The following is a 23,824-nucleotide window of genomic DNA, read 5'->3' as shown; positions in this document are numbered from 1 at the left end:
CATGTACATATATGTTTTAAGAACAGGACTATTGGGAGCCAGGTGGTGGCACACCTGGTTGAGTGCACATGTTACAATGCACAAGAACCCAGGTTTGAGCCCCTGGTCCCCACCTGCAAGGTATGTGTTGGCTCTTTCTTTTTCTTTCTTCCATTCTTCCTTCCTTCCTCCCCCCCTCTCTTTCATTTTCTTCCTCTCTTTCTCTCTCTCTTCCTTTATTTCTCTCTCTTTCTTTTTTTTTTTTTGTGTGTGTGTTTTTCCTCCAGGGTTATTGCTGGAGCTCGGTGCCTGCACTGCAAATCCACTGCTTCTATGGCTATTTCTCCCCCCCCCCCGACTTTTTGGATAGGACTGAGAGAAATTGAGAGGGAAGGGGAAGATAGAGAGGGAGAGAGAGACAGACACCTGAAAACCTACATTACTACTTATAAAGTGAACCCCTCATGTGGGATCAAACTGGAATCCTTGCACAGGTCCTTGCACTTACTACAGTGTGCACTTAACATGGCACACCACTTCTCTGTGATTATTGTATTCTTTACATTCAATAGGTAAGTAATAGTATTATCTGTTAAGCCTGAGAAAGGCAGGTGCAGTCACTTCTCTGCTAACCTGAATTCACTGAGCGGATATTATGTCTTCCAGGTGAGTTAACGCATGGATGATTAACTCTGTGTTGTTGATTCTCTAATTCATCTACATTTCAAATCATCCAGATGGCTTTAAAACTGGTGCAAGCCTGAGTCCCATCACCAGAAACTGTGTTGTTATACTTAGTCTGGAGTGCAGCCTAGGCTTGGGGGTGTTGAAAGACTCCCAGATGTCTCTAACAGGCAACTGGTTTGATAACCAGTGTGCACCAGGACATTCTACCTTCAGCTTGCATTTTAAACAAAACTATAGCCTTGTTATCTTCTATTCTTATAAATCACTATTAAATCACTAATGAAAAAGTGAAAAAAGTAAGACTGTTATTGTCCAGGAATACACTTCACATCATTCCCAAATATGTGATAGTATAGCCAGCCTATCACCAAGGTGTCATTTCTGTCCACTTTAGAGCATTGGGACCCTTCTCTCCTTCACCTCCTACCTCTTAGTGACCTCAGATATGCAGATTGAGACCAAGGGTTTACTGATGTTTCACCCTATCTTCAATGCCCCTCCCATGCTTTGTTTCTCAAATCCCAGATGTGAATGGTATCTGTCTCTTTTCTTCTGGCTTATTTTCCCTTGGTATGATCTCCTCTAATTTCATCTATGTTGTAATAAAAGACAAAAATCACATCTTTCTTATAGCTGAGTAGTAATCCATTTGTGTACTTATAACACATTTTTGTCATATTCATTTGAATATACTTTACTTTTAAAGAGTAGTTTTAGGTTTAAAGAAAAACAGAACCTCTCTGGTTACTCAGGTATCTTTTTCTAGCATCCTTGGCCAGTTCTTCAAGCCTTCTTTCCGCCTTGCCCACCCATTCTAGCAATGTTAGTTATTTTGCACGTTATGATTCACAAGGACCCAGGTTCATGCTTCTGGTCCACACCTGCAGAGTAAGAAGCATCACAAATCCTGAAGTACTGCTGCAAGTGTCTCTCTCTCCTTCTCTATCTCCTCTCCCCTCTCAATTCAATTTCTCTCTGTTTCTATAAAAATAAATAAGTTATGTGGCTCGGAAGGTGGCCCGGTGGATAAAGCACTAGAGTCTTAAGCATGAGGTCTTGAGTTCAATCCCTGGCAGCATATGTACAGAGTGATGCTGGGCTCTTTCTCTCTCCTATCTTTCTCATTAATAAATAAATATTTTTTTAAAAATAAATAAAAAATTACTTCCTAACATGACTTTCTTCTTCTGCCCATTTACGTGCTGTCCAACACTTGATTATTCCAGTTTCTCTCGGTTGCCTTAATGTGGGCTGTGCCTCATTTCTGGCAGTCTTTTACTTTATTCCATGAAGCTCCTTTCAGTTTAGTTCTGAACTTCTTTTCTCTCTACCCCTAGCACAATGACCATACCTTTTTCTTTTCTTTTTTATTTCTTTATTGGGAGATTAATGGTTTATAGTCAACAGTAAAATACAATAGTTTGTACATTCATAACATTTCCCAGTTTTCCACATAACAATTCAACCCCCACTAGGTACTTCTCTGCCATCATGTTTCAGGACTGGACCCTCACCTCATGCCAGAGTCTTTTACTTTGGTGCAATACACCAACTCCAGTCCAAGTTCTGCTTAGTGTTTTGCCTTCTGATCTTGCTTTTCAACTTCTGTCTATGAGTGGGACCATCCCATATTCACCCTTCTCTTTCTGACTTATCTCACTTAACGTGATCTCTTCAAGCTCCATCCAAGACCACGACCAAACATTTTTCATAGAGATGTTCATACTCAGTGATCTGATGTCTGGAAAGCACTCAGCCCTAAGCCTGGCACACAAGAGCTATTCCACAAGTGGCAACTGTTTTTTAAAATATATTTTATTTATTTTCCCTTTTGTTGTCCTTGTTTTTTATTGTTGTAGTAGTTATTGTTGTTATTGATGTCATTGTTGTTGGATAGGACAGAGAGACATGGAGAGAGGAGGGGAAGACAGAGAGGGGGAGAGAAAGACATCTGAATACCTGCTTCACTGCCTGTAAAGCGACTCCCCTGCAGGTGGGGAGCCGGAGGCTCAAACTGGGATCTTTACAAATGGTAGCTATTTAACGTTACTCTGTTAATATCCTATTTTCTGAGGGCTTAGTACAGTGCTTAACCTAGTAGAGAGTAAGGAATGCAGTATAGATACATGGCATCCCCACTTTATATTGTCCTGGTGATAGTGCTAATTACATGATATCAGAAGCAGAACTATATATGCCAGCCTCTTTATGATGGTAGGTACAAGTTATTTTTTTTAAAGATTTTTAAAATATTTATTTATTTCATTTTTGTTACCCTTGTTTTATTGTTGTAGATATTGTTGTTATTGGTGTCGTTGTTGTTAGATAGAACAGAGAGAAACGGAGAGAGGAGGGGAAGACAGAGGGAGAGAAAGATAGACACCTGCAGACCTGCTTCACCACTTGTGAAGCAACTCCCCTACAGGTGGGGAGCTGGGGGCTTGAAGCCGGATCTTTAAGCCGGTCCTTGCACTTTGTGCCACATGTGCTTAACCCACTGCGCTACCGTACAAGTTATTTTATTCTTATTTTCATTTCTATTAGGTTATCTGTTTCTGATGCGTAGAAATAGAGTGAAATAGAGTCTTGTGTGAAATAGAGTCTGTATAGAAGCTTTTAAGAGCCATTTCTAAAATGTCCATCAGTGGCCCAGGAGGTAAAAAGCTCCTGGAGTTTGATCCCTGTGTTACATTTGCCAGGGTAATGCTTTCATTTTCTCTTTGTCTTTTGTGAATGAGTAACATTTTTCTAAAAATATGTTACTGGACAACCATAATGTCCAGTAACAGAGGAGTGGCTAAGAAAGTTGTGGTATATATACACAATGGAATACTACTTATCTGTTAAAAATGATGAAGTCACCTCCTTTACTTCATCTTGGATAGAACTTGAAAGCATATAACAACAATAACAACTACAACAAGGGCAACAAAATGGGGGAAATGGTCTCTAGAAGCAGTGGACTCATAGTGTAGGCGATGAGCCCCAGCAATAGCCTTGGAGACAAAAAAAAAAAAAAAGAACTTGAAAGTATATTAAATGAGATATGTAAAAAAATAAATGGAAAAACACCAGATTATCTCACTTATAGGTGGAACTTAAACATAAAGTGAAACTTGAACTGGATGAGGTGTTCTGCACCAGTGCAAAAGACTCTGGGGCTGGAGAGGTTGGGAGGATGTGAAATGGGGTTGATATGTGGTGGGGAAACAGTATAATGGTTATGCAAAAGTGTGTCATATCTGAGGCTCTGAGGTCCCAGGTTCAATCCCCAGCACCACCATAAGCCAGTGTTGACCAGTATTCTGGTCTCTCTCTTTGTATGCCTCTCATTAAAATAAAAATCATACTAAAAAAGAAAGAAAGAAAGAAAAAGGTTTTGGGTATTGATGTACTCATATGTCAGCAACCATACTGTAAACAAGTAATCCTTTAATAAAATGGAAAAAATGAATGATGTTCAATCTTAGAAAAAAATTGTCCATCAGCAGTTAATTTTCTAACCACTTATTTTCTGCTTTTTAACAGAAAACTGTTCTGGGGAAATCAAGATCCAATTCTTCCTATTTCCCATGGGGCTCTGAAGGCTCAACTGACAGAAAGACTTGAGCACCTTGCTCAGCCCAAAGAAATCTCTCACCGTTATATACCAAACAAGTTAGTGCCTGGCTGTTAGCATATTGCTCTATCAGGAGCTTCTGAGGAAAATTAACTCAGAATCCAGTCCTTTTTACAAAGAGCCATAGACTGTCCAATCTGTGTTCAGATTTTATTGAGATTAGGGATTCTCTGTGTGTGTGTCAAACTTTTTATTATTATTATTTTAATTTAACAGAACACTGTTCAGCTCTGGCTTATGGTGGTGCTGGGGATTGAATTTGGGACCTTGATGCCTCAGGCATGAAAGTTTTTTTTTTTTTTTTTTTTGCTTAACTGTTAACCATTATGTTGTTGAACTTTTCAAGTCCAAGTTCTAATATCTAGCATTTGCACACTTAAAATATATAGTATGATCTTCTTGATTTACTATTAATTTAGAAGAATAAAGTGAGAGTATCTTTCAAGAATCCGTTTTTAACTCTAAATATATCCCTGCAAGGTTCCTCTAAGGAACTCTACAGAAGTAATTATTTTTTTTTAAGTTTTGCACCCCCCCCCCCCCCCCCGTGCAAAATAGCTCAGTAGTGAAAGGACAGAGCTATCATAACTGCTCACCTAGGTGTGTGTGTGTGTGTGTGTGTTGGAAGTTACAAAGATAATTTGAATTCATGCTTTAAAAAAAAACTCTTCTATGGATTTCAGAGTTCAGTTTTACTATGGCTGTGGCAGAGAGTCTGCCATCTGGAATGTCCCTCATCCTGCACTGTTTAATCAGCCCTCCAGAAGGATTCAGAAGCTGTCGGAGCCCAGGAGACACACACTAGAGTGTCACATAAATAGGTAGAGAACCTTGAGAATTCCCACAAATCTTAATATTGGTTAAATGTCACAATGCTATTATTAGTTTTAGTCTATGCAATTTTATAAAAGAAGATTCCACCTGTCTTTCAAAGGATCAGACATTTGCATCAATTGTAGGTAATTGAAAGACGATCAACCATATTTTTATTTGACTTAGATTGTGATAAGATTAAAATTCATAGTAAAGTTAACCATTGCCAGCTAATGAAAAGGAGACTTACAGATAAGACATCGCAGGCTTTTTGTCATTTGTAGAAGTTAGTTTCTCTTAACGCTTCTGTGACTTTTCAGATATTCCTATTTTGACATAAATGTTGAATTTCTCCTTGTATTTATTTATTCACTTTATTTTAAAGATAGAGATAGAAAATAAAGAAGAGGGGAAAGAGAGAGAGAGAGAGAGAGACCACAGCAGGTAAACTTCCATCAGTGCGGTAGGGGCTGGGCTTGAACCTGGCCCATGCACATGGCAAAGCAGTGCAATGGCAAAGCCGTGCATTATCCAAGTGAACTGTTTTGTCAGCCAGCCCCTCTCCTTTTTAATGCAAGGAAGACAGCTTACACGATACCTTCTACAAGGGACCTAAGATTGGGATGTGGCTGTTGGAAAGAAGTTCAGTTGTGTTACTGAAATATGCAAAGTATATAGTTGCAAGGAGGTGGTGGTATTACTGAATGCTACTTTAGTCAGGAAATATTAAGTGTATGTGTCTACTTATGGATTCTATATCTTAGGAAACTGATAATAAATCTGAAACCATTCAAAATAAGACATGAGATGTTGAGACCTTGAAAGCTTTTATATGAAAAAGCTAAGAGTAATGATATTTTTTGCTCAGAGACCAAGGAAGCAGTGATAGTTGTCTTTAAATGTTTAAAGTGTTGGCATCTGAGGGGAATGCCAATTAAAAAAGAAGAAGTAAAAGTAGAAGAATTATTTTAGGTTGGTTCTAGAACTAGAAGTATAATAAGAATAAGGGATTTAGAGTATCAGATTTCAAGTAAGTACAGGAAAATTTTAAAATAATATTATCTATTTATTTAGAGTCTGGGTGGTAGTACACTTGGTTGAGTGCACACTTATTTATTGTTTATTTATTTATTTGATGAGACAGAGAGAAATTGAGAGGGGAAAGTCAATCAAAGAAGGAAAGAGGGGGTCGGGGTAGATAACATAATGGTTATGCAAAGAGACTCTCATGCTATGAGGCTCCAAAGTCTTAGGTTCAATCCTTGCACCACCATAAACCATAGCTGAGTAGTGCTCTGGTTGAAAAAAAAAGATATTTGAAAAGGAAAGAGGGGGCTAGGTGGTGCTGCATCTGGTTAAGCTCACTCATTATAGTATGTGTATAAGGACCCAGGTTCAAGTCCCTGGTTCCCATCTGCAGGGGGAAGCTTCACAAGTGGTGAAGTAGGACTACAGGTATCTCTCTGTCTCCTTTCCTTCCAAACCCCCCTCTCCTCTGTTTCTCTGGCTTCCAAAACCCCCTCCCTTCTCAGTTTCTCTGGCTTTCTCCAGTAATAAATAAATAAATTTAAAGAGATAGAGGGAGAGAGAGAGAGAGAGAGAGAGAGAGCTGCAACACTGCTTCACTGCTCTGTGAAGGATCCCCCTGCTGCAGTGAGCAGGAGCTTGAACCCCATCCTTGCATCTGCTAAAGTGTGCACTCAAACGGGTGCACCACTGCCAACCCCCAGGAAAATCTTTCTCACTAGTTTCTCAGTAATGAAAAGGCTTATCTGGACAAGTAAACCACTTGTGAGTGAATATTCCTAACAGCATCTCATAATAGCCAGAAAGCAGAAGCAATGGGAAAAGCAAAATGTGACAAATCTCTAGAACAGAATATTATTCAGCTATGAAAGGAAACGGCATGCTAATACAGGGATCTTGAAACCATACTAAGCGAAGGAAAGTAGAGACAGAAGGATACCACGCATATGCACACCACCACACACTTTGTTGTCATCTCCTGGGCTTCACTGCTCTAGGCTGACTTTTTCACATAGAGATAGAGAAGCAAGAGAGAAAGGGAAAAAACCCAAAACAAATAACAAAGAAACAAACAAAAAAACAGAATAGGATGAGACAGAATGTTGGAACAAAAGAGGAGAGAGAAGAAAGGAGGGGGAGGGACCACAGCATCAAACTCCCTTCAGTGTGGTAGGAGCAAAGGAGAACCTGCGTTGTGCATAGGACAAAGCAACTCACTATACAAGTAAGCTATCTTGCTGACTTCAAGGCCTACATATTTGCATGCTCCCATTTGTTGGACATTTCTAGAAAAGTCAAATCCATAGATAAAGTTGATTGGTGATTTGAATGGATGATGGTAATAAATAATGGGGAGGGAATGTGACTGGGTATAGGTTTCTCCTTGGAGTGATGAAAAGATTTTGAAGTTAGAAAATAGTAAAGTTGTGTGTGTGTGTGTATGTGTGTGTGTGTGGCTAGATAGCATAATGGTTATGCAAAGAGACTCACGCCTGAGGCTCTGAAGTCCCAGGTTCAATCCCCTGCCCCACTATAAACCAGAACTGAGCAGTGCTCTGGTAAAAAAAAAAAGAAAACAGAAAAGTTGCATAATTTAGGAACATTCTGTAAGTCACTGAATTGTATGTTTTAAAAGGGTAAATTCTATAATATGTGAATTTAAAAAATTATTTATTTATTTATTTATTTTTGCCTCCAGGGTGATTGCTGGGGCTCAGTGCCTCCACCACGAATCCACTGCTCCTGGAGGCCATTTTTCCCTTTTGTTGCTCTTGTTGTTTATCATTGTTGTTATTATTATTGTTGTTGTCATTGCTGTCATTGTTGTTGGCTGGACAGAGATAAATGGAGAGAGGAGGGGAAGACAGAGGGGGGACAGAAAGACACCTGCAGACCTGCCTCACTGCCTGTGAAGGGATGCTCCTGCAGGTGGGGAGCCGGGGGCTTGAACCCGGATGGGTTGAGCCCGTTCTTGAGCTTCGCACCATGTGTGCTTAAACAGCTGTGATACCGCCCGACCCTCGAAATGTGAACTTTTTTTTTTTTTATCATTTGAAAATAAGACTATTACTATAGGGTTGTCACGTAATATTTGGGAAAAACTGTATTTGATCTATAGATTTTTGATTCTTGGTAGACTTTTGTTCTGGAAAGGGACTATATGTAAAAGAGCCCATGAAAACTAGCCAACTGGCTGTAGGGGTTGTTACCAGCTTGTTTACTAAGTGCATTATAAGAAATGACATCACAGAGGTGTTGCTGATATTGATTAGATTTTTTAAATTATTTAAAATTTTAATTTTTATTTTAAAAATATTTTTTATTTATTCTCTTTTGTTGCCCTTGTTTTATTGTTGTAGCTATTATTGTTGTTGTTATTGATGTCGTTGTTGTTGGATAGTATAGTGAGAAATGGAGAGGAGAGGAAGACAAAGAGGGGGAGAGAAAGATAGACACCTGTATACCTGCTTCACTGCTTGTGAAGCGACTCCCCCCACGCAAGGGGGGGTTCAAACTGGGATCTTTATGCAGGTCCTTGTGCTTTGCGCCACATGCACTTAACCCGCTGCACTACCGCCCCATTCCCAATGATTAGATTTTTTTATCTCAGGATTTACTATGAGATTTTGATAGGAGGTGAATTTTTTATGTATTTATTTTATTTTAATGAGAGTCACATACAGAGAGAAAGACACAGAGAGAAACACCAGAACACTGCCAAGCTCTGGATTATGGTGCTGCTGGGGATTGAACTTGGGACCTCAAAGCCTCAGGCATGAAAGTCTTTTGCACAACCTTTATGCTGTCTCCCCAGTCCCCCCTTTAAAATTTTTTTTTAAATTTAAAAAAACTTTGAGGAAGCGAGTGTTTTAAACTGTACATGAAATTGACCCTAAGTTTTAGATAAAATGAAATTTAAATAATCAGAACACATTGATAGGGCAAATACTGTTTCATTCATTTTCAAGCAATTTTTTAAATTTGTGATTTTCAGGATTGTAAAATTACAGGATATATTATAGTTCAACACCACACCCATCACCAGAGTTCTCTGCCCCTACTCTCCCAACCATAAGCAACATAGTTCTCAGAAAAAAGTTTCATTTAATTAAATTATTTCAATTAACTTTGTTTCAGATATATACAGATTTGTGTATACTGTATCATAATATAAAATGTTTTTCTTATTGTGGATCATGATAAACAAAACAAGAAACACTAGTCTGAGCATAAATAATTTTAAGAAAAGTTTTTGCCAAAATAAGAACAATTTCTGCAGATGGATAAATAGGGTAGGTAGATGGATAGATAGGAGGTTGATTATAGTTATGAAAATTCAGTTTTTGTTCTTCCAATGATTATGCTATTTGTATGTCCCATTTGCTTCTAGGCCTGTCAGTAATTACTCAGCAAGAAGTTCTCTTCAGATACCTGATCCTTCTCCCAGGATATTACGACTCTCAGTAGCAAAGGGCATAAGTCCAGAATATGTTCCTCCAAAAAGTGTAAGTGGGTCCACATGAAAGAAATAGTTCCTAATTGGCTTTGTAACATGGGGCATTTTTATAAGCCCCCTCTTACTTCTAGGTGTAAATTTTCTTTCTTGTTTACCTTCCCTTCCCATCAAGTGCAAATTTTTTTTCCAGCTGTTTTCGCTGTGCCTAATATGCCACTTAGGACTTGATCAGAGAAGCTGTGAGCTTTTTGGGAAATGATGGGAAAGTCTAAGGAAACTGTGTTGTCTGTTGGAACTTGAGTCTGAATATAGGTCTAGAAACAGTAAATGAGAGGTAGTAGGTCAGCTGTTCCCTGGAAAGTTTTACTTCGTGGGAAGTCATTACAGGTTTTTCAGGTAGAGGTTGACTAACTTCTGACTGGGGAGGACATATGGGTGCTATTTCAGTTTTCCAAGTCTGTTCCTTCCCAACCATTGACCTGACTTTAACATCCACCTTTGGAAATCATATTTGCTCTGCAATTCACTGACTCTAAGCTAAGAGTTAGATTTTTTAAAAAATAAATGCTTTATTTCATTTTTCTTTTCTTTTTAAAATTTGTTGTTAAAGTTCGGGGGCTCCAGCAGGCCAGGCTAGCGTCACGGCGGTAGACACAGACAGACTCGGGGACACACGGCTGGGCTGAGAAGCTGCAGGCACACCACCGCCTGGCCCCTAAGAGTTTTATATATATATATATATATTTTTTTTTTTTTAAACCAAAACTCTGCTTGTAGATTTTTCAGCCTGGGAGGCAGAGCTACGGATAGAGTGCCTGACCTGTGTGCATGAGGTCCCAGGTTTGGTCTCCAACATTATCTCCTATATTTTGGTCTCTAACATCAGAGTGATGATTTGGTTTGCTCTGTATTTCTTCTTCCTCTCATAAGTAAATAATTTTTAAAAAAGTAATTAGGTCTTGAATTTGGTTTACAGAATTTTTAGCTCTTTGTCCTTATGGAATAAGAGTTTCTTTTACATAAATAATAAACACTCTTAAGCTCACTGATTTTTATGTTTAGCTTTTTTTAAATGTTCAGTTCTGGTTTATGGTGGTGCTGGGGATTGAACCTGGCATCTTTAATACCTCAGGCATAAAAGGCATATATATATATATATATATATATATATATATATATATATATATATATATATATATATTTTATTATGCTATCTCCCCAACCCTTTAAGTTCACTCCTAACCATACATTAAGTTAGGAATTTAAAGGTCTGGTCTGACCTGTCCTTCCTTTCTTCCTTCCCTCCTTCTGCAGTGTCAAGAAACCACTTCCCAGCTCATGTGAAAGAGACAGTTCAAAGTACTTTGCTACCATCCATATGGAGTTCTCATGTCTGTTCTTATGTGTTACCCAGGATTGAACCCAGAGCCTCAGGCATTTGAGGCAGGAGCTATACCACTGAACCACTTCCCCAGCACTCTGTGCTGATTCTTTTTTCAAATTCTTTAGTGTAATGAGAAGCAACCAGTTAAGCTGTCTAAACTTCTCTATTTCACCAACATAGTTTCTGGCAACTGCTGAGTGTACTCAGAGTCTTGCTTTCTGTTTTCCATTGGATGCCATTGAAACACGTTGTCTCCCCCTCTCTCCTCACTCCTCACTAGTATATATCTCTATATGTAATCAGCTCAGAAAACATATTCCAGCTAATCTAGAACCAATGCAGAGGGCTTACCCTTAAATATCTGATTTGGTTGTCTGCTCTTCAGATCAAGCCATCCCCAGATTTAGTGGCATAAAAATGCTCAGGGTTTTTTTTTTTTTTTTTTTTTTTATGTTGTAAGTACTGACAGAACAGGCAGGTGTGACTTGTCTCTACTCCATGACATTTGAGGATTTAGTCATAATATCTCCAATGACTTCATTGTCTGACATGTTAAGAGGCAGGAATCATCTGAAGGCTTCTTCACTTTTATCTTAGCTCCAGTGCTATAAAAAAAATTCCATAGCCTAAACAATAGACATTTGTTTTCACAGTTCCAGCAACTGAGAAATCTAAGCTTAAGGTGCTAGCATATTCTCTTCTTGCTGAAGGTCCTCTTGCTGATTTGCAGACATCTCCAGCCCACCCTCATCTTGCTGTGTGCTGACATGAATTGTGTGTGCCTAGTGGAAGAATATCTCATGCTCTTCTTTTCGGGACACTAATCCCATTATGAGGACCCCACCCTTATGAGGTCATCTAAACTTGATTATTTCCAATTGTTAATATCATTACATAGGGGGTTGAGGCTTCAACATAAGAATTGGTGGGGGGGGTGGGAATCACTTAAGTGTGGGGCTTAGGCTGAAAAATTCAAAGGCTGGACTTGAGAATTCCTATAGGAGCACCTTGTTATGATCTCTCCATATGACTTAGAATTATCTCACATGGCAACTGTAGCTTGAAAAAGAACATTCTAAAATGGAGTTTTCACAGGATGAGCATATATGTATGATATGATCTTGGAAATCACATAATGTGCTACTGTCATCCTTTGCTGATTGCTGGAGTTACAAGTCTGGCTAGATTCAGGGGGTGGGGGAGTGCAGAAAGACAAACTCCACTTCTCAGTGAGAGAAATGGTAAAGAATTTATAGGTACTCAGGGAAAACAATTCTGCTAAATCCAGTAATGTATTTATGTATTCATGTGCATAGCTTATGTGTGTAGAAATGACTGTTCAGAAGTTCGCTCTTAATTTAGTTGATTAATAGTCGATTTTTTCTCTGGAGCTGCCCCTAGTGCTGTGATGATCCTACTTAGTGCTAAGACTTAAACTCTGGGGCTTTGTTCATGGAAGGTGCATGCCCTATCAGGTGACCTATTTCCAAGCCCCAGCTCATTTCTGTTCTTACCATTGTTATTTCCTAAGATTTGAAATTAAAACTCTTTTTTAAAAATATTTATTTAATTTATTTATTCCCTTTTGTTGCCCTTGTTGTTTTATTGTTGTAGTTATTATTGTTGTTGTCATTGTTGGATAGGACAGAGAGAAATGGAGAGAGGAGGGGAAGACAGAGAGGAGGAGAGAAAAATAGACACCTGCAGACCTGCTTCACTGCCTGTGAAGCGACTCCCCTGCAGGTGGGGAGCCGGGGTTCGAACCGGGATCCTTTTGCCAGTCCTTGTGCTTTGTGCCACCTGCGCTTAACCCGCTGCGCTACAGCCCGACTCCCGGAAATTAAAACTCTTTCTTAGGTTTTTTTTTTTTTTTTTTTTAAGTTACCTTTATTTATTTGATAGAGACAGTCAGAAATTGAGAGGGTAGGAGAGATAGGGTAGAGAGAAAGAAAGATACCTGCAACACGCTTTACCACTCAAAAAGCTTTCCGTTGCTGCAGGTGGGGACCAGGAGCTTGAACCCAGGTCTTTACACATTGTAACAAGTGTGCTCAACCAGGTGCGACACCACCCAGCCCCTCTTTCTTGGATTTTTAATGTAGCTTATACATCATTTTATCCTGTATATAGTACTAGCAGCTTTTGTATTTATTTATTTATTTTACCAGAGTACTTCTCAGCTCTAACTTATTTGTAGAGGGTTGAACTAAAGACTCTAGAGCCTCAGGCATGAGAGTCTTTGTGCATAATCACTATGCTATCTTTCTCTGTAGTATTAGCAGTTTTTCAACAATGACTTTTTTATTTTATTATTTTTATTTATCTATTTTTCCCTTTTGTTGCCATTGTGTTTTTTTATTGTTGTTGTAGTTATTATTGTTGTTGATGTTGTCATTGTTGGATAGGACAGAGAGAAATGGAGAGAAAAGGGGAAGACAGAGAGGGGGAGAGAAAGACACCTGCAGACCTGCTTCACTGCTTTGTGAAGCGACTCCCCTGCAGGTGGGAATCCGGGAGCTAGAACCGGGATCCTTATGCTGGTCCTTGCTCTTTGCGCCACGTGTGCTTAACCCGCTGCGCTACTGCCCGACTCCCGAACAATGACTTTTTAAATATTTATTTATTTTTGCCTCCAGGGTTATCACTAGGGCTCAGTGCTCGCACTAAGAATCCACTGCTCCTGGAGGCCATTTTTCCCCATTGTTGTTGTTGCTGCTGTTGTTAGATAGGACAGAGAGAAATTGAGAGAAGAGGGGAAGACACAGAAGGGGAGAGAAAGGCACTGCAAACCTGCTTCACAGCTTTCGAAGTGCGTCCCCCCTCGCAGGTGGGGAGCCGGGAGCTGGACCAGGGATCCTTTACACGAGTCCTTGTGCTTCAAACTATGTGCGCTACTACCCTACCACTGAACAATGACTTTTAATAATCTTGAATAATGCTAATTTTGTTTCCAAAATTTCTCAGGAACTACAAAATTTTAAATGGTGGTCGTCTTCTGGCTCACTTAGTTCATATCCATCATGAACACTCTACTTAAACATGTCCATAGCCCCTACTCAGGTTATTTAAACTACTTGGACCTTCTTTCTTTGCTTCCTTCCTTCCTCCCTCCCTCCCTCCATTCCTCCCTCCCTTCCTCCATTCCTTCCTTCCTTCCTTCCTTCCTTCCTTCCTTCCTTCCTTCCTTCCTTCCTTCCTTCTTTCTTTCTTCCTTTCTTTTTGCCTCCAGGGTTATTGCTGGGGCTCTGTGCCTGCAACACGAACCCACTGCTCCTGGAGACTTTTTTTTTCTTCCCCCTTTTGTTGCCCTTGTTGTTTTATCGTTGTTGTGGTTACTATTATTGTTGTTATTGATGTCATTGTTGTTGGATAGGACAGAGAGAAATGGAGAGAGGAAGGGAAGCAGAGGGGGGAGAAAAGATAGATACCTGCAGATCTGTTTCACCGCTTGTGAAGCGACCCCCCTGCAGGTGTGGTGCCGGGGTCTCAAACTGGGATCCTTACACTGGTCCTTGTGCTTTGTGCCACATGCGCTTAACCCACTGCTACCGCCCGACCCCCTTTTTTTTTTTTTTTGCCTCCAGGGTTGTTGCTGGGGCTTGGTGCCTGCACCATGAATCTTCTGCTCCTAGAAGCTATTTTTTTTCCCTTTTGTTGCCCTTGTTGTTGTTTTTTTTTAATCGTTGTTATGGTTATTATTATCGTTATTGATATCATTGTTGTTGGACAGGACAGAGAGAAATGGAGAGAGGAGGGGAAGACAAAGATAGACATCTGCAGACCTGCTTCACCACTTGTGAGGTGACCCCCCCCCCCCGTAGGTGGGGAAGCGGGGGCTCAAACCTGGGTCCTTATGCCAGTCCTTGAGTTTGGGCCATGTGCGCTTAACCCACTGCGCTACCACCCGACCCATACTACTTGAGTTTTTTTATTTTAACTACTTGGATTCTTAAAATCTTTGACACGAGAGATTTTGACTTTTAAGGCTTTCTTTTGTGTCTAACAGACACATTTAAGTAGTAGCCACTTGTGCTCCTCATATGTCACATGCCTTCATCTGACTTGTTCTTATAAATTTTGAACTTTATTTTGAACATGTCTCTTCCCCATCACTATCAATCTCTATTTTCTAAAAATAAAAATCCTCAGAGTCAAATGATTAGGTGAAGAATGTGAATGCTTTTTTGAGATAATTCCCAAAAGTGTCCTAACAAAGGTGATTTTGAATTGTGTGTTTACTTGCATAAATTAGGCTGCCCTGCTCTTTCCCCCTCATTTTATTGGGGGGTGGTTTAATGGTTTACAATATGATTGATGATACATGGGTACAGTTTCTCATCTCCTCATGGTAGGTGTGTGTCTGCAGACCCTTCTCATTCTCGGACCTTTTCCATCACCATACATCAAGACCACAAGGCCCCCTTCACTTTCTGCCAACTCTCCCTCCCCAGAGTCTTTGGTATTAGCGCAGTCCACTCCTGCCAGGCTGCACTGTTTTTACTGCACTCTTGCCAACACTAGATATTATTTCTTTGTCCCCCCAAGATTTATAACAAAAATAATATTAACAAAACCACTTCTATTTCTTGATTATTAATACATTTATTTTTAATTAATTAAGTTTGGACAAATTGAGAAGGTGGGGGAGACAGAGAGGGAGATAGAGAGACCTGAAACCCTGCTTCACCACTCAAAAAGCTCCCCCCCTTATAGGTTAGGGTGAGGGGTTTGAACCCAGGTGCTTGTGCATTGTGACATGTGCACTTAGCAGGTATGCCACCACCCAGCACAATTATTAATAAATTAAAATATCTCCTTATATTTGCCATGTGTGTTTTTTCCTTTGTGAAAAAGCTATCTATTCATGGTTTTATTTTTATTGATTCATACCAATTCTTTACATGTTATAAATATAAATTCTTCAAGTTATACATGTTGCAAATAGTTCTCCCAGCTTATAGTTTAATTTTTTTTGAGTTAAAAAAATCTGTATAGAAAATACTTAGAGTGGTCTGGGAGGTGGCACAGTGGATAAAGCATTAGACTCTCAAACATGAGATCCTGAGTTCGATCCCCGGCAGCACATGTACCAGAGTGATGTTTGGTTCTTTCTCTCTCTCTTTTCTTGTTTTTCTCATAAATAAATAAAATCTTTTAAAAAAGAAACTTCTGGGGAGTGGTAGCGTAGCAGCTTAAACACACGTGGCACAAAGCACAAGGACTGGCAGAAGGATCCCAGTTTGAGCCCCCGACTCCCCACCGCTTCACAAGCGGTGAAGCAGGTCTGCAGGTGTCTTTCTCTCCTCCTCTCTGTCTTCCCCTCCTTTCTCCATTTCTCTCTGTCCTATCCAACAACGAAGACAAAACAACAATAATAATTACAACAATAAAGCAACAAGGGCAACAAAAGGGAATAAATAAATAAAATTTAAAAAAGAAACTACTTAGATGTTAAAGTATGTCTAATAATTTTTATTAGATGTATATATCCACCTAATAAAAAAAAACCAGAGCTCTCTCTTCCTTACAGCGTCACATGTGGAAGGGTTGAACCTTTTGGCTGCATTCTTCATTTTATAAATCATTAGCATTTAGCTCTTAGCCAGTAAGTTACATTGACATTTCCTCCCTGTCTTTTATTTAATATTAAGTTCCTGAAAAGCTGGGCTTCTTTTCCTGCTGTGGTTGTGTGTTACTGAAATGTCCTTATCCTTGCTGCTGGATTTGCTGAGAAGTCTGGTGCCAAAGTCAGACCTTTTGTTATCTTAGTTGAAACAATTTTAAAAAAGTTATTAATGATTTACAAAATTATAAGATAATAGGAGTATAATCCCACACCATTTCCACCACCAGAGTTCTGTGTCCCCATCGCCTTCCAGCGAAAGCTGTAATAGTTCTCCCAAGGTCACAAATATGGGTTGATTTAATATCTATGTGTCTATATCTATATCTCTCTATGTTTTTTCTTCCCATTTTCTTCACTTGCTTTCTAATTAGCACTTACACCTATAACTACTTATGAATGTCCTACCCTTTTTCTCTTGCCTTTCAGATAGGTGGAACAGTGTCTGACTTCCTGTGGTATTTTCCAGATTCTCTTCCCTTTCATTAATATATAATAATAAAGATTCCTGGTGCCATATGCTTAGGACCCCAGTGGAATTGGGGTTCAAAGCCCTCTGCTCATCTTCCCCTAACATATTCCCCCTCTAGGAGTATGAATATTCTTTTTGGGGTACAGAAGGAAGAAGGTCTGGCTTCTGTAATTGCTTCTCCACTGGACATGGATGTTGGGCAGTTGATCCAAACTCCCAGGCTGAGATGGTTTGTTATCTGATACTCATAAGTACTCTTTCTTTCTTTGTTTCTTTCTCTTTTCTTTCCCAGATTGAAACCAAGCCTTCATATTCTACTTTAAATGCTATTGCATCTCCAAGAATTATAGACCTTGCCCATCCAAGGTTGAAGATAGAGGGTCTGTGCTATGAAAGAGAAAAAAGTGAAATGCCCATCCGTCCAGTAAGTGCTCACTGCTCTGGCATTCTTCAGCTCCCATGCTGGGTACTCCTGGAAGGTTTTAAATTCTGGGAGTGACATCACCTAATATGGTTGTCAGAAAGTGCTTACCCCCCTAGAGTTGCTCCATTGTAGTGGTTAACAGGGGTGATATAAATAAATCACATAGAACACTTTATTTTAACAAATATTTTACTTATTTGTTGGACAGAGACAGAGAAATTGAGTGGGAAGAGGGGAGAGGGAGAGAGCAATACAGACACCTGCAGCACTGCTTCACTGCTCAGGCAGCTCTTCCTCTGAAGGTGGAGGTCAGGGGCTTGAACATTGGTTTTTGTTCAATAATATGTGCACTCTACTGGATCACTTAAAATACTTTCTAGTTCACGAGACAGACTATTTTAAATGTACATTAACTCCCTCCAGAGCTATTATGTTAGGGATGACTAGAACAGAGGGCAAAAAATTAGGCAGAGACCAATTAAGAGTCTATTATGGAAAGAAGAATGGGAATGGAGTTGTAAATGAAGGTGACAGGGGGACATTTGAGATATTTTTGTGTCTTTTTGTTTCCACTATAGATATCCCACGCTGCCTTACAAGCTGAATCTAGCCCTCGGATAGTATCTTTGGCTAAGGCCAAGCCTCTTCATGAAGATTATGTACCAGGTCGGGATGCCTATTGGTCAGTATCTCATGCAGCAATCCATACCACAGCATCTCCTAGAGTTCAGGAATTGGCTAATCCATCTCAAAGGTATGCAATTTGTGGCTAAAATGGCTTTCCTTCCCCTTTTTGGGTGGTGGGGGTGGGACATTACTGGGACTTCATTGCTCCAGCTTGACTTTGACAGAGCCAGAGATAGAGAGACAGAAAGAATGTCACCACTACACAGAAGGGCCTGGGCTAGAACCTGGGTCCTGGTGCTTCCATGACAATGGAAGCATATCCAAGTGAACTATCTTGCTGGCTTTAAGGCTAACATGAGACAGGAATGCTGGGGGTGCCAGGGGGAAAGAAGAATTGGCTTAAAGAGGTCAGCGAATGAACTAGAAACACATGAAGTACTTTTATTTATTTATTTATAATTTATTTTATTCCCTTTTGTTGCCCTTTTTTCTTGTTGTAGTTATTTTGTTGTTGTTATTGATGTCGTTATTGTTGGCTAGGACAGAGAGAAATGGAGAGAGGAAGAGAAAACAGAGAGAGGGGAGAGAAAGATAGACACCTGCAGACCTGTTTCACTGCTTGTGAAGCGACTCCCCTGCAGGTGGGGAGCCGGGGTCTTGAACCGGTATCCTTACGCCGGCCCTTGTGCTTTGCGCCACGTTTGCTTAACCGCTGCGCTACCTTCCGACTCCCATGAAGTACTTTTTAAACCTCACTGGTTGTAACTAATCTGTGGCCTTCTTTGCATAAATACATGGCTACAGTTTTGGGTTAGTGCTAGTATAGCAACTTAGATCAAGGAGACAATTCTGAAAGTATGGATACAGGGTTACCTCTCTAACATATTAAGTGAAGCAAATTGCAGAACAGAACATTTATTTTTATCTTTAAAATATTTTGTGTTTACTAATGAGAAAGAGGAGCTAGGGAGAGGGGACTGGAGCATCATTCTGGCACATGTGATCCTGAGGATTGAACTCAGGAGCTCGTGCTGCAGAGTCCAAGGTCATATCCACTGTAGCACTTGAAGCAACTTACAAGTGGTGAGTTGCAGATCAGAACATTTAAATTTCTATCATTTGTATAAGAAAAACTACCCGGTATTTCTCTGAATATGCCTATAGTAGTTCTGAAGAACACGCCAGAAGTCAGTACTAGAAAGTGTTCACCTTTGGAGCCTTGGACTACTGGGATGGGAGACAGATTTATTTTTCAACAAATAGGCATTTATATTTTTCAGTGTTCTTGAAGGCGTGTGTAATGTATTACCTGTCTAACTACATAAAGAAAATACATTCAAGGGGGAGTCGGGCTGTAGCGCAGCGGGTTAAGCGCAGGTGGCGCAAAGCACAAGGACCGGCATAAGAATCCCGGTTCGAACCCCGGCTCCCCACCTGCAGGGGAGTCGCTTCACAGGCGGTGAAGCAGGTCTGCAGGTGTCTATCTTTCTCTCCTCCTCTCTGTCCTATCCAACAACGACAACAACAATAATAACTACAACAATAAAACAACAAGGGCAACAAAAGGGAATAAATAAAAAAATAAATATTAAAAAAATTTAAAAAAAGAAAAAAAAGAAAATACTTTCAAGGAACTGGGTTTGAGCACACATGTGACAATGCGCAATTACCCGGGTTTGAGCCTCCAGTCCCCACTTGTAGGAGGAAAGCTTTACAAGTGGTGAAGCAATGTTGCAGGTGTCTCTCTGTCTCTCCCTCTTTATCACCTCCTTCCTTCTAGATTTCTGGCTGTCTCTATCCAATAAATAAAAAAGATAATTTAAAAATTAAAAAATAAATTCAATAGAGAAGAAATTCCCTCTAGTTCCTGATTATTATTCTTGCTATTGCTACTACTACTATTACTACTACTACCACCAGGGTTATCCCTGGGGCTTGGTGTGGCACTATGAATTCAGGGCTCCTGGCAGCCATTTTTTCCCCTTTCTATTTTATTTGATAGAACAGAGAGAAATTGAGAGGGGAGAAGGAGATAGAAAGGGAGAGAGCGAGACACCTGCGTACCTGCCTCACTGCTAGTGAAGCGCCCCCTGCAGGTAGGGAGCAGGAGCTCCAGCTCTGGTCTGTGTACATGGTAATATGTGCTCTCAATTAGGCGTGCCACCATCAGGACTCTCATAATTATTTTTTGCAAGACCTCTTAAATTACCTGAACCCAAGTTCACTTTGATACCTTCAAGAGATGCTACTTGATGCCCTATTTTAGTCATCATTAAAATCTTTGCTACTGGAAAAGTTGTGGAAGTGTTGATCTCAGGGGAAAGGGATTTTTCTTTTTTTAATTTTATTTATAAAAAGGAAACACTGACAAAAACCATAGGATAAGAGTGGTACAACTCCACACAATTCCCACCACCAGAACTCCGTATCCCCTCCCCTCCCCTGATAGCTTTCCTATTCTTTATCCCTCTGGGAGCATCGACCAAGGGTCATTATGGGGTGCAGAAAGTAGAAGATCTGGCTTCTGTAATTGCTTATCTGCTGAATATGGGCATTGGCAGGTCGATCCATACTCCCATCCTTCCTCTCTCTCTCCCCAGTGAGGTGGGGCTCTGGGGAAGCAGGGTTCCAGGACACATTGGTGAGGTCATCTGCCCAGGAAAGTCCGGTTGGCATCATGTTAACATCTGGAACCTGGTGGCTGAAAAAAGGGTTAACATATAGAGCCAAAAAAAATTGTTGACTAATCATGAGCCTAAAGGCTGGAAAAGTTCATATGAAGAGTTAGGGGGGTCTCTGTTTTGTAGATAGTAGTACTATTTTAGTTGTATTCCAAAGAGCCTATGACTATACTCATTTCTTTTTTCTTTTCTTTTTTTTTCCTGAGCCTGACATCTGATATGCAGGTGGATTTACGTTATTGTCTGGGAGATGATGTCATGGCTCGAGAAAGGGCCAGAAAGCTGGATTTTTCTCCTTATATGGTTAATATAATGTGTTCTTTCTTTAAAATTTCAACATTAGATGCAATAGAACTTACTCTATACTTATGGACTGATCATAAAGGAAGCATAAAATCGGGCTGGAGCTTAAGTTCTATCTCAGTGGCAACATTTTTATTCAGTGTTCAACAGTTAAGAGAAAAAATGTGGAGGCAAGGCAGTGGCACTCCCAGTTGAATGCACATGCTACCATGCACAAGGACCTGGCTTCAAGTGTCTGAGCTCCACCTGCAGGGGGGAAGCTTCACTAGAGTGAAGCAGTCCTGCAGCTCTCTCTCTCTTGCTCCCCTCTATCTCCCCCTTCACTTTGGATGGGTGAGGGTAGATAGCATAATGGTTATGCAAACAAACTGTCATTGCCTGAGGCTCTGAAGTTCCAGGTTCAATCCCCCACAACACCATAAAAATCAGAGCTGAGAAGTGCTCTGGCAAAAAGAAAAAGGAAAGAGAAAGAGAGAGAGAGAGAGAGGGAGAGAAATCCATAAATCCCCCTTCCCTTTCAATTTCTCTCTGTCCTATCCAATAAAATAAATAATTTTTTAATATTTATTTTCCCCTTTGTTGCCCTTGTTTTTCATTGTTGTAGTTATTGTTGTTGTTATTGATGTCCTCGTTGTTGTACAGGACAGAGAGAAATGTAGAGAGAAGGGGAAGACAGGGGGAGAGAAAGATAGATACCTGCAGACCTGCTTCACTTGAAGAGACTACTTTACAGGTGGGGATCCAGGGGCTCAAACCGGGATCCTTACATTGGTCCTTGAGCTTTGTGCCACATGTGCTTAACCCGCTGCGTTACCGCCTGACTACCTATAATTAATTTTAAAAAGAGTGAAAACTTGAATATTTGATTGCTGTAAGTCTACAAGAGGACCATACGGTCTGTTTTAGCATTATCAAGTTATTGAGAAAATCCCAGTATTTGCTCTCTGTGGAAAAAGCAAAGTCCTTGAAATCCTGATTAGCATTCTTAGAACTTCTCTAGGCCTTCATCCCCTGATATGTACAGTGGAGATCCTAAAACCTGAGGTGCTGGTGAAAAACAACAGGGAGGTGATGTTATTGTTCCTAACATGCTGTGAATGCTTGAGAAATATCACTTACCCTTTGTGTTCACGTTATTTCAAGTTGCATTCTTTCCCCCTCCTCATTTCAGGGCTATGCGTGCTGTCTACTATGACCCTGAAGTCTTTAAAGTCAAGCCAGCAGCCTTGAAATCAGTATGTACTCCAAGGATCCAGGAATTGGCAGAACCTGTGGTTCGTTAAGTACAGAGAGCCTTATCAGTCAAACTAGTTATGTTTTCCAAAGCACATGTTAGCTGACTTAGTTCTCCACTCTGACTGCATTCCACTGCTAACTCCCACCAAAATGCATGATGACTGCCAGAGAACAGCACAGTGACCCTCAATAACAACACTGATGTTACCTGCACACATGGAGCTGACAGGTTTGGAGGCTCCAGCATGTAATAAAATAGAGAATGATAGCCTGACTTATTATCCTTACTCTCTCCTTACAAGAATCTTGGCTGTCTCCTTGCCAGCCTGATCTAAAGAAACACTTTCTGGGGCCAGGTGGTAGCACACCTGGTTGAATGCACATGTTACAATAAACACCCAGGTTTGAGCCCCCAGTCCCCACCTGCATGGGGGAAAGCTTTGCGAGTAGTGAAGCAGTGCTGTTGGTTTCTCTCTTTCTCTCTCCTTTCTCTTTCTGTCTTCCTCTGTCCTTTTAATTTCTGGCTGCCTCTATTCAATAAATAAAGATAACAAAATAAATTTAGAAAAAGAGAAGGAAAAGAGAAAGACGTACCTCCTTGGATCTGCTTGGTTTTCCCAGTGAAGTGACTGTCCTCCAGTAGCTGATCTCACTCACACTCTTCTTCAGCAAGTCCTGAGAAGGGAAATAATTTTTGTGTTAGTTTGCCGACTTCCCCTCAGGTTTGAGGAAGAAACACTGAAATGGTGACATTGAAGCATTTTGGTCACATGGAAAAGCTTTGCATAATCTGCAAAAGAAATACGGGTTGCAGGTTATCTTAAATGATCACATTACTACCAATCTCTCTTCCCTCACTCACATTCAGCACCATTTATCATGAATGGCAGAAAAAGCAGGGCATGCAGTGTGATAATTCACTGTCAGATTGCATCTGCCATGTTTTGAATTTAATTCTCTCCATTGATCAGTATTTTATCAATTAGATGAGTTTTATATCTGGACTTACATGGAAATGAACTGGACAGGTGGCTCAGCAGTAGAGTATGTGCCTTGTGTGTTTGAAGTTCTAGGTTCAGTCTCCTGCATCCATGGGGTTGCTTTAAAGGAATAAATAGAAAGAAAGATAAAATTAATGGAAAATGTAAATGTCTAATTAGTGCTCTGTTCTCATTCCTTATAAACATACACAATAAAAAAAGAAAATGCCCCAGCTCCCCTCCTGCAGGGGGTCACTTCACAGGCAGTGAAGTAGGACTGCAGGTATCTCTCCTCCTCTCTGTCTTCCCCTCCTCTCTCCATTTCTCTCTGTCCTATCCAACAACAATGGCATCAATAACAACAATAACAATAACCACAACAAAGATAAAACAACAAGGGCAAAAAAAGGGGAAAAAGAAAAGCCTCCAGGAGCAGTGAGTTCGTGGTGCAGGCACAGAGCCCCAGCAATAACGCTGGAGGCAAAAGAAAAGAAAAGAAAATGATTTTATAGG

The 23,824-nt window shown here is 40.2% G+C and overlaps 1 protein-coding gene across 2 annotated transcripts in view; it reads left to right on the top strand.

Annotated features, from left to right (window-relative positions):
* Positions 1–22,605, top strand: part of SPMAP2L (sperm microtubule associated protein 2 like) — a 39,546-nt gene extending 16,941 nt beyond the window's left edge. The window contains exons 4-9 of one of the 2 annotated variants that reach the window (XM_060188022.1): positions 4,195–4,323; positions 4,969–5,106; positions 9,516–9,630; positions 17,353–17,484; positions 18,063–18,238; positions 22,267–22,605. In XM_060188022.1, coding sequence (XP_060044005.1) covers positions 4,195–4,323; positions 4,969–5,106; positions 9,516–9,630; positions 17,353–17,484; positions 18,063–18,238; positions 22,267–22,378 — 802 coding nt within the window. In that variant the 3' untranslated portion in view covers positions 22,379–22,605. The remainder of the gene's footprint in view (positions 1–4,194; positions 4,324–4,968; positions 5,107–9,515; positions 9,631–17,352; positions 17,485–18,062; positions 18,239–22,266) is intronic. The other variant, XM_060188023.1, reaches the window with a different exon arrangement.
* The last annotated feature ends 1,219 nt before the right edge of the window (positions 22,606–23,824 follow it).

The sequence above is a fragment of the Erinaceus europaeus genome, chromosome 3 (genome assembly GCF_950295315.1).
Source record: "Erinaceus europaeus chromosome 3, mEriEur2.1, whole genome shotgun sequence".
NCBI lineage: Eukaryota > Metazoa > Chordata > Mammalia > Eulipotyphla > Erinaceidae > Erinaceus > Erinaceus europaeus.
The sequence above is the reverse complement of the archived record's forward strand: the minus strand, read 5'-3'. Positions and strand labels throughout refer to the sequence as shown.